This window comes from Limulus polyphemus, unplaced genomic scaffold (assembly GCF_000517525.1).
Source record: "Limulus polyphemus unplaced genomic scaffold, Limulus_polyphemus-2.1.2 Scaffold2466, whole genome shotgun sequence".
Taxonomy (NCBI): domain Eukaryota; kingdom Metazoa; phylum Arthropoda; class Merostomata; order Xiphosura; family Limulidae; genus Limulus; species Limulus polyphemus.
In genome coordinates, this window is record NW_013668076.1 from 27,237 (window position 1) to 37,490 (window position 10,254).

The following is a 10,254-nucleotide window of genomic DNA, read 5'->3' on the forward strand; positions in this document are numbered from 1 at the left end:
TTTTGATATATAACTTGTTTGGGTTTTTTCATCTAAAAAAAGCGACATTAATTTCTTGACGATCTAATATCTTTGAAATTCAACATATGTTCTTTGCAAAATGTTAGAACAGAAGTTTATTATAAAACTGTATTTATTAGTAAAATATATATTAATCCAATTTAAAAAGTTTCTGGTTTCTTTGAAACTCAAATATCTGTCATTTTAATACCAAGTCACAACTTGTTTGATTTTGAAAATATATGTGATTTTATATGCTCTTATCTTAGGTCACAACCACCAAAGCATGGGTTTGTCATCATGAATAGGCTGAACACCACCAATTTGGTAGAACCAATCACAACGGAAATGGAATTTCAACTTCAGAATCCTTTCCTTTTGTATCATAACACAAGAGGTATGACTTCTATTCCATGCTTTATGAGTACATCAGACTGAAGAATGGCACATTTTTTGGTTGATTCTTCCAAACTTCTTTATTCCAACCTAAGAATAATTGAAACTTTAATACTGGGATTCTAAAAAACAGAACATTTATCTAAACTCTCATAAGTAAAAACAAGAGGGAGTCCTCAATAGCAGTGGCACTTGAAATTATTCTGGGTAGGATTAGAGTAAATTAAAGTATGAGATCTTTTTTTTCTTTTCCTTTTTATTAGCTATATTTTTGTGCACCAACAATACCAATCGTGGGGGTGCACGTATACCTGATTCTGTTTTATCAATCATCAGGATCTCTACCAGCCTACCCTCAAATTGAAATTCTTTTAGGCAGAATTAGAGTAAATTAATGTATGAGACCTTTGGCATGGTCAAATACATCAATCAAAAGTCCAAAACTGTAATTAAAATTCAAATCAGTCAAGAGATGAAGGAGCTATGAGCTAAAAGCTTGTACTTGAAAAACTCGGAGCCACTCTATGATGTACTATGCCGCAGCTAAAAATACAATTCATAATTTCTATACTCAGATGTTTACAGACAACACATCTAAACTTCAAAGAAATTTTAACTCAGTAATGCAATTTTTACAACTTCAAAACATCTAATTCAATAATCGGTGCAGTACTTCAATAATATAACATTGATACAAGGACTTAAGATAAAGAACCAGAAAAAAAACCCTCAGTAATTAATCGTAAAAATCTGTTTGATAATACAACACTTAAAACTAATTATTCATGATACACAAAACCTTTAATCGTATCTCAAGCAGTATCCAACAGAACTGCGGATCGACTCAGTGTTGTAAAATAATTGATTAATCAAAATTACTATTGTATTGATTGATGTCATAAGAATAATTAACTAATTGAAAGTAGTGTTTCCAGTTGTTTTTATTTTTGATTATTCCAACTATCCAAGTCTCGTTAGAATGATTGATTTGTTAACTGCAATCAATTAATGCATCTGATGATTATTGGTTTATCAAATTCTATTAATTACCAAGCTATAATATCAACTCTTTTTCCCTATGGTTTTGAGCATCTGACATATCAGTCTCTATTCTTGTATATCTATTTAATACTAGATGATTAAATGTGGGACAGTTATTAGCTATTGACATGGCCATGGCCACGTGCTTTAGCTATTGCAAAAAAAACAAGTGTCAGTCATTTTGTCTCACTATGAAAATAATATTTATCTGCTAACTCTTAACAGGATGGGATAATTGTAAAGTTAACATAACACCATGTGTGGTGCTTACTGTGGTAAACCAGACCTGATTATTGTAAAATATTATGACAACACAAAAGAGATAGTCATGTGAAGTGTTAAAGCTTCAGTTGTTGTTACTTGTTACTATTATGGTCATATTAAATATATTTTCCTCCATTGTTTACTTGAATTTTCTCTTGAGGTTTTTTTTAAGAATAATGTTGGCTCACACCCCATTAATTGTAATAGATTAATATTATTTTTACATTGAGATAAAATAACTAGTTGGTTGGCACAGAGAATTTTGTTGCAATAGATATGGTAAATTAGTCTGTTACTATGTAAATAAGTTAATCAGGTATTTTGTCAAAAGCTAATGATCGTCCCACATTGATTTTTAATTTCATTATGTAGCAAACAAAAGTATAAAAGAAATGACCAATAGTCTGACAAGCAAAGTGCTTGAGAACGTAGAGAATAGATTGGATTTTGCTTGAAACTTGGTTAGAACTGTTGGGAATTATAAATATTCAGAGTTTGTAAGTGCTGTATTGTCGAAAGATTTTTGTAAGAGTTACAGATTGTTCCTACTATCTGATTAAAGTAGCCTAAACGTTAGCATTTGGTGCTATTGACTAGCTTTGTTACCTCTAGTCTATCAATATAAAATGAGGGATGGCTAGTGCCTTAAGTAGATATCTAGAACAAATAATCAATCCATTGTTGTGGTAACATGACATTTGTCTTTGTACCTTAAATATTTTATTTAAAACAAGCTCATTCACTTGATTTGTAGGTAAAGATAAATCATGGCGTTACTCCATCTATTAATATGCCATAGAACATATACTCTTTTATAAACTACATAATACCACTTTAATTATAAATGTGTGAGATGGTGTTACTCCATCTATTAATATGCCATAGAACATATACTCTTTTATAAACTACATAATACCACTTTAATTATAAATGTGTGTGACATTAATGTTCAGAAATGTCTTTTTTTTTTATATAAAAGCTTTAAAACTTTATAGAAGAGTAATGTAAAACTTGTTGTGTAAGCTAGGCTTTTTTTTAAACCTAAAATTACATGTTTATGAAAAGCTGATATTTTAAAGAGAAACTCTTTTATAGCCATGTTATATACACAGTTTTTAGTTCAAAAGTCAATGTTGGTATGTATTATTTTCTTTCACTTACTAAGAATTGAATTTTCAACCGTTTACTATCAGAAACCAAAGATTTAAATTTTTATGAAGATTTCAAATTCTAGAATTAAAAAACTACATTTTTGAATGGTTTATTAGCATCTCTGTTTGTATCACAGTACATATTTAGTGTCTGAATGTAAACATACTTTAATAACATTTTCAGGTATCATATATGGCATATGGTTCTATGAAAGGAATGAGTGCTTACAAATAGCACATCTCTTGATGAGGTAAGATAATCATATGGTGCAGTCTGTACCACTAGTTATCTTAAGAAATTATTGTGGATGATTAAGATGTAACAATTTGAAAGAATAAAGTACAAGCAGAAAATATAAATAGGTTAAATACTCCAAACAGAAATTGGATTATTAACGAGTATAGCTTTAAAGATTACATGCTCTGAACTTTTCTGATTGTTGATTTTGTTGTGCAAGATAATTAGTCTCAAAACAGAATGTGAATGCCTTGTGTCTTTCCTATTATACAAAATTAATTATGTTGATAATTATGGAAAAACAAAAGTATCAAGTAATTGGGATTAGACAGGTATTTTTAAATGTTAGTATTATGTAGTTAATCTCTTTTTGCTTTATTAATCACGCTTTATCTTATTCTTTAGATTAGCTCAGCCACCCATCCCTAATAATCAGGAACAGTTATCTCTGAAGCATCAGAAAGCTCAGCCTACAGAAGAACTTTCCCTTGGCAGAGGTAAAAAAATTCAACCTAATCAACAACCTCCCCACAGTAAGGGTCAATCAAGAGAAAATTGTCTCCTTAACAGAGGAGAAGAACAGAATCAAAAGCCAGGCAAAATTATTGACATAGTATCTCTTTTGAGTCATGCTCAGGATGGATATAACAAGGTAAGTGTACTGGTTTTTCAGTTCATGGTATTGGAACAGTTGAACTTTGGCAGGAGATCTTGAATACAAATAATGTTGTTTTATAGAAAACTTTAAATTGTTTATTTAATTATGACCTTTGTATGCATAACAATTGCTGCATTTGACCCAAAGTTTACTATTAACTTCAGACCAAAGCAAGCTACCTCTAATGACCAGAACTAATAATTAATTCAATAATGAACTTAGCTAATTTAATGTACCATTCTTACTTATAATGATTTCAATGCATTGATTCATCCTTTTGGTACCTTCACTGTTAGCGATATTTTCAACTGTAATACCAATAATGCCTTGCAAGGTTCGGTCATCGTAAGAGATTTAGATTAGTTCTAAATCCATGTGCTAAACTAATAATACAAAATAATCCTCGTAGTAAAATGCAGACAATAAAAAATTTATTAAAGTAATATAATATGTATTAAAGTGTAATCAGTAATGCTAGTGAATTAAAATTAAAGAATTAATATAACTTGTGTCAAAACAAGCTGTTTGCTTCGTGTACTATCACCAATTCCCAGTAATCAGGTGTAAGGAATTAATGAAATTTAAGCTTTGTCTTTAGTTGTCAGACTTACATTCAGATCTTTTGATTATTTTGAAAATCTATATCTCATGTCATTTTTTGGTTTCCATGTGTATTTCATAAGTAAGTGTCATATATTAAACTTTTGCCTTAGGGTTGTTGTTGTTGTTGTGTGTTTTTTTTTTTTGTCGTCGTCGTCTTTCTGTCTGTATCTCTTTAGTGTTGACTAAAGATCTTATTTGCTTCACATTAAGTAGCCAGATTTTACCATGGAAAGTGGAATAGGCATAAGTAAGTTTTTAACCCTCTTCCCACAGCAAGGTCAAAGTTTGCATGTCATGACTTTGAGAGTTACATTCAAAATTTAATTAAACTACTTTATTATCATGATGTAAGAATAAACATGGAATCAAGTCAGGTAATAAATCAAATATAAAAAATATAACTTTTAAGTTCTTAATTTTATGAGGAGGTATTTAAAAAATCCTCAGTCTTCCCTGACTATGCAACAAGAGCCAATTAAAAATTCACCTAAACTTGTCAGTGTGTTTCCCATTGGAATAAAGTTTGAACTGGAAGTGAAATAGACAATTTCTGGTACTGAAACAAAGTAATATAACAAGTCATTTGATAGATTAAAACTATGGCTTTCTGTTGGTTATAAACAATATAATATTAAACATCAGAGAGAACTATTGGCTATTTCTAAAAGAGAGGATGAGACAGGTGGCTGTTGTTAGAGGGGGTCATGTAACTAAATAAGATTGAAGGCTATGAAAATTATGCTTTGCTTGACTAATAACTTTATTATAATGAATAATTTCATTAAATTCCATATTTCTCAGAAGAGTAGTAATAAATAAATTAACGAGGGAAGACCGAGAGAGCAAACGTCACAACTGATTGAATACTTTTGTATTTTATGTGTAAACTTAAATTTCAGTCATTTTTCGTTTTTGTTTTTTACTCACTGCCCATCTTAAAAAACACTGTTAGAGAACATTAAGAATTTCCTCTTTTTCTATTTTTGGATCTTAAGAAATCGTCAATGAAAGTCCAAGTCATAATGTAAACTGTTATGACAAGTCCACATGTAATAACTTGTTTTCAAACTTTGACAGTTTCCTTCTTTTTGGTTCCAAAACTAAGTTGCACACACAGATTCTGGTACTCACTTTAGGGTTTCCAAATAAATCCAAAGAATCAAGCAATAACATAAAAAAAAAGATTCCTCCTAAGTAAATGTGTTAGTGTATGTTGTTTGATGTTTACACTTTTATTATGATTTTACAGGCTATACAGTTCTAGTAGTATCAAATGAAGTTTTTTAGGCTTAACAAAATTACCAGTACATTACATGTACAACACTCCATAATGCAGTCTGAATTGAAAAATTGATTATGCAAAATTCCTAAAACATTTTATTGGAAAAATGATCTAAGATTAGTCTTTATTAGCAAGATTATGGCAGAATTGAAATACTATATTTTGAAATAATACCAGTTTATAATAATATTTTCTAAGCCTAAGGAAGCATCACATGCTACTGCTACAAATCCAAGTCAAAAATTGTGTTGATATAAGTTTTATTCCTTATAAGCCCAGTAATTTGTATTTTTTGTTCAAGCATTCATTTTCTTTGTATCATGAGAAATGTTTTAGAAATGTTATTGTTATCTCCCACTGACCAAAAGATTTGGCATTGTCTGTCTGTACATCCCATGGGAAATCTTGAGTTCTAAACAGAAGATTTTATCCAAATTTTACAAGTCACTTCCCATGAGGTTAGAGAAGAACTTTATTGACTTGGGTCAAAGGGTCTAGGTCACTTTCAAAAAATTGAAATTTGGTATTAGTGCAGAAAACAAATATAAACTTGAAAATACACACACAAATACATCATATAACCATTCTTCTAATGGCTGTGTTTGTTTTTCTTTTGACAGAACAAAATGAAAAACCAAAGAGTAAAAACACGGCCTGATGCAATCACAGATGTATCCCATAAAACCCACCCTGACAGTTCTGCACACTCAGAAATTATCAAGCCTGTGGCTATCAGGGGAACACCAACATCTAACACTGTAGTTTCTCAAGGGCTATCAGTACCAGTTACTACTTCTTTAAGTGTGGCTTCTCTCTTTGCTTCTGCTAATAAAACACTGCAGCAAATGTCTCCTTTCCATGATCCAGTGAACTCCAAGAATCCTCCAAGTGTCATCCCAATACTAAAAAAATCCCAGTCTACAGAAGGGCTGGATGGCATAGAATCTGATAAGTTGGCAGAGAACAATTCAGCTACCATTCTACAACGTCTCATGTCCAATCCAGCCAATATACTTGAACACATTGAACGAGAACAGAGGAAGGAGGCTTCTGGGTCATATACTCCACGGACAAGAGCCACTTCTTGCTCTGGGGACTTAGGACTTCCAAATTCAAATGTCATGTTAGAAAAATCCAGCTCTTTGCACACCTCAGCTTCAGCTCAGAGTCTTGAACAAGACTTGAAGGAGAAATTAAAACTCATTCCAAAGTGTAAAACAGAAGATGCAGTAAACAAAGTCAGTCAGTCTGTTTCTCCTGTGTTTAACATGAGCCCAGTTTCTTCAGCATTTACTTCTTTTGAATCAACAACTAACCAGCCAAAAATCACAGAGACTGTTCCAGTAAATACAAGTTCAGCTTCTGTTTCTCTTCTTACTCCAGTTATGTTTGAACAAAATTTGAAGTACTCTCCACCCCAGGTTCCTGTTAGCCAACTTCCAGTCAGCTCTACTGTAGAAACTAGTGTTTTATACAACGACTCCTTTTCAACTGCATTGTTGTCTCAGGTGAGAATATGCATGTGTGTGTGTGTGTGTGTATACAAGAGTTAGTTTAGGCTAATAACCATAGCAACAATATAAATGTATTTTTAGGGGGAAATGTATAGATCCTAGTTGGCAAGAATGATATTTTTAGTTTTGGAAGATAATTTAAACATTATTGAGACCTACTATTTGTGACGGGGCTACAAGGGACTAATGTATTTAATTACATTGGGCAAGTATCAATTAATAAAGCAACCAAGGTAGTCTTAAAATTAATTATTTTTCTGCCTTAAGATTAAAAAACATCCAAAACAGGTGCCGATTCACAAATACACAGAGTTCCAGCAGAAATTGAGTACTAGGCTATTAAAATAATTTATTTTGCAAATATTGAAAAATTTACCTTTCTTTAGTTTGTCCACTCATGAAATCAATTTTCTTGCTTTTTTGTGTGCGTGCTTATGAGGGATTTTTTTATTCTGGCCAGGAATCTAAGAAACCAAGGCTATTAAAATTTTCAAAAAATGATCGGTGTAGTAAGTTAAATTTTTTTTTTTCAGGGATTTTTTTATTATTGGTCATTCTTCATTCAGTTTTAAGATAACTGCTGTAAATTTGTTACAGACTGAATTCTATCAACTTTTCATTTTGTGCTACAGTTTTAAAATTTCATTAGACTAATGTTTTCTTTAAAAGGTATTTTTTATTTTACCTTTAACATCTGCATCCTACATGGTGTAGCATGTAGTATTGAGTAATAATAACAACTAGAACAGGTCTTTAAAATGGTTACAGCTTTGTCAGTATAAGTAGCACTTAGTTCAATATTCCAGCCGCCATCGATGATGAGACCACCACCAGCTTCAGAACTTCCGCTCCTGTCTCCTATGGACTTCTGTAATGTTCAGTCTATTCCTGTCCTTGCAGTTGATGGGCGTAGCAGCAAACCTGTGCATACTAGTAGTAAACCAATAAATGGATCAGGTAATTCTTTGAACTGTTTTTGATCAGTACAGGTTAAGGAACCATTAATATTGACAAAATGCGTGTGTAAATATATATTGAAGTTATGTTATCTACATCAAAAGTATGTAGGCACAAATCAACACTATTTGCTGAAAATATGTAAAAAGCAAAACCAAATTTAAGACAAATATGCTTTCCATATGACTCAGTGTATTATAATGTGTAGCAGAAAGAGAATCCAAACAGAATCCATCAAAAAGATTTGTCAAGAAAGTACAAAAGGTATAATTTTTAAAAGAAAACACCTGTGGCAATATCTCCCAAAACTAGTAAGGATACTCTGTTTATAAGACATAATCCCAAAACTTGTGGAAAACAAGATGGCTATCAAGGAAAATCAAACAGGGGCTAGGATGTGGGAGCTTAAACCCAAAATGTTCCAAACCCCATTACCACTCACCATCAGCTCGTCATTTTGGGTTTGGTAGTCACCCCTAGAAAACATTAGTTTAATGTGATTAAAATTACATTGTAGTAGAGTGTGTGTTAGTTAAAAAAAAAAAAAACCCTTACTTTCTACAATTTTATTAAACTACTTTATGTTTATGTTATACCAATTAGAATAGCATAAAATTTTGAGAGGTAAGTGAATTTGTTTACTTTATGCATGTTATTAGTCTATATTCTTTGGTGCATTATTTAATTAAATAAAGATTAAGTGCATTACTATCTAAAGTATATAAAATTAGGGTTAACTCTCATCAAAAACCCGAGAGCAAGAAAAAAAAAGATTGGGTAAATACTTTATTTCTTGTTTTTCATATTTATTATTATAAAAGTAACTAAAATCTAAAAATATGGGTCTTTTTAAGTTATTTAGGACTATATTAGGTAAAATAAGTAATAATGATATAATTAAAAAGTCATTCTATAAAGAAAAAGGTAATTTAGGTTTATTTCTATGTTTATTTTTTTCTGGTGGTGGTGATGGTTACGATCCTGTTTTGAGATAGGGTAAAGAAAATAACACAAACTATAAAGTTTTACTGAAAAAAAAGTTTGAAGAACATTTAGGAAATTTTAGGGGTTACACAAAGGAAATTTAAGATTTTTTAGATGAGGAAAAGTATTTTTAATTTTAACATGAAAATTGCTTTGCACATGGACTATTCAAAACAAATACTATATTTATTTAATGGACAAATCTTTATTTTCTTTTATTAAAAATTCTTCACTAAAAATATGATTTTTTTTGTATGTGAAAGACATAATATGAACTAAAAGACTGCCAAATTTTGTGAAGATATGCACACTATATTGAAAGTTTGAAGTATTAAATCTATAAAGGCTTTAATTGAGTACAAAGAAGTTACGTGGTCGGTCAAATTGACTGAGCCCATGTTGAGAGAGTTAATTTAAGAAGACAGGAGATTGGCATCAAATCATCAACCTGTCTCGACTCAACTAATTTCAGATCCTCCTTGATTTACTATGGAATCCTTTCTCAACCTACTTTTTTCCAGGGCTATGGAAGTTCGAAATTATTAATGCTTTGTCTATATTCCCATAGCAGAATCTTCCCGGATCCTTGTGCATAAATCTGAGAAACCTTCCAGGTTCTGCAGTTCAGGGCTCTAACTTTTGGTCTTGCATCAGAGCCTTATATCTTTTGCATAGTTGTTCAAGCTTTTCCTCGTCATATACATTCCTTGAACATGTACACTCATCATTATATGGATGACTGGATTCTTCTGGCACCATCCTGTCAAACAGAAGAACAACACTTTCAGATTCTTCTTTCAGAAGCCACAAAAGTGGGCTTCCTTATTAGACTGGAGAAATCTATTATGCCACCAATGCAATATCTCGTCCATCTTGGTGTTTGTTTCAATACTCTTAAGTCGTGTTCAACCAACCACTATCAGGCTTCAAACCATGGAAGGAGCCATTAGGCTTTTACTTGTGTCTTCTTCTCCTACTACATGGATTGTTCTCTCTCTCTATTGGGGATGTGGGCATCCCTCGAGCTTCTCCTTCCTTTGGGAGGAGCTCATATGAGGTCCCTTCAGTAATCACTGCACGATCAACAAATCATGCTTTCCGATCCTTTGGATCATTGTGTCTCATTACTCAGGAGCAACCTTATCGATTGCAAATGGTGGTTGGAT

The 10,254-nt window shown here is 31.7% G+C and overlaps 1 protein-coding gene across 5 annotated transcripts in view; it reads left to right on the top strand.

Moving 5' to 3' along the window:
• Positions 1 to 10,254, top strand: part of LOC106467037 (mRNA-decapping enzyme 1B-like) — a 32,660-nt gene that overhangs the window by 11,354 nt on the left and 11,052 nt on the right. For all 5 annotated transcript variants that reach the window (XR_002612339.1, XM_022395135.1, XM_013927346.2 and 2 more), the window contains exons 3-7: positions 270 to 397; positions 3,037 to 3,103; positions 3,496 to 3,742; positions 6,254 to 7,141; positions 7,954 to 8,104. Coding sequence is in view for 4 of the 5 variants with exons in the window: in XM_022395135.1 (XP_022250843.1) it covers positions 270 to 397; positions 3,037 to 3,103; positions 3,496 to 3,742; positions 6,254 to 7,141; positions 7,954 to 8,104 (1,481 nt within the window). In the remaining variant the exon portion in view is untranslated. The remainder of the gene's footprint in view (positions 1 to 269; positions 398 to 3,036; positions 3,104 to 3,495; positions 3,743 to 6,253; positions 7,142 to 7,953; positions 8,105 to 10,254) is intronic.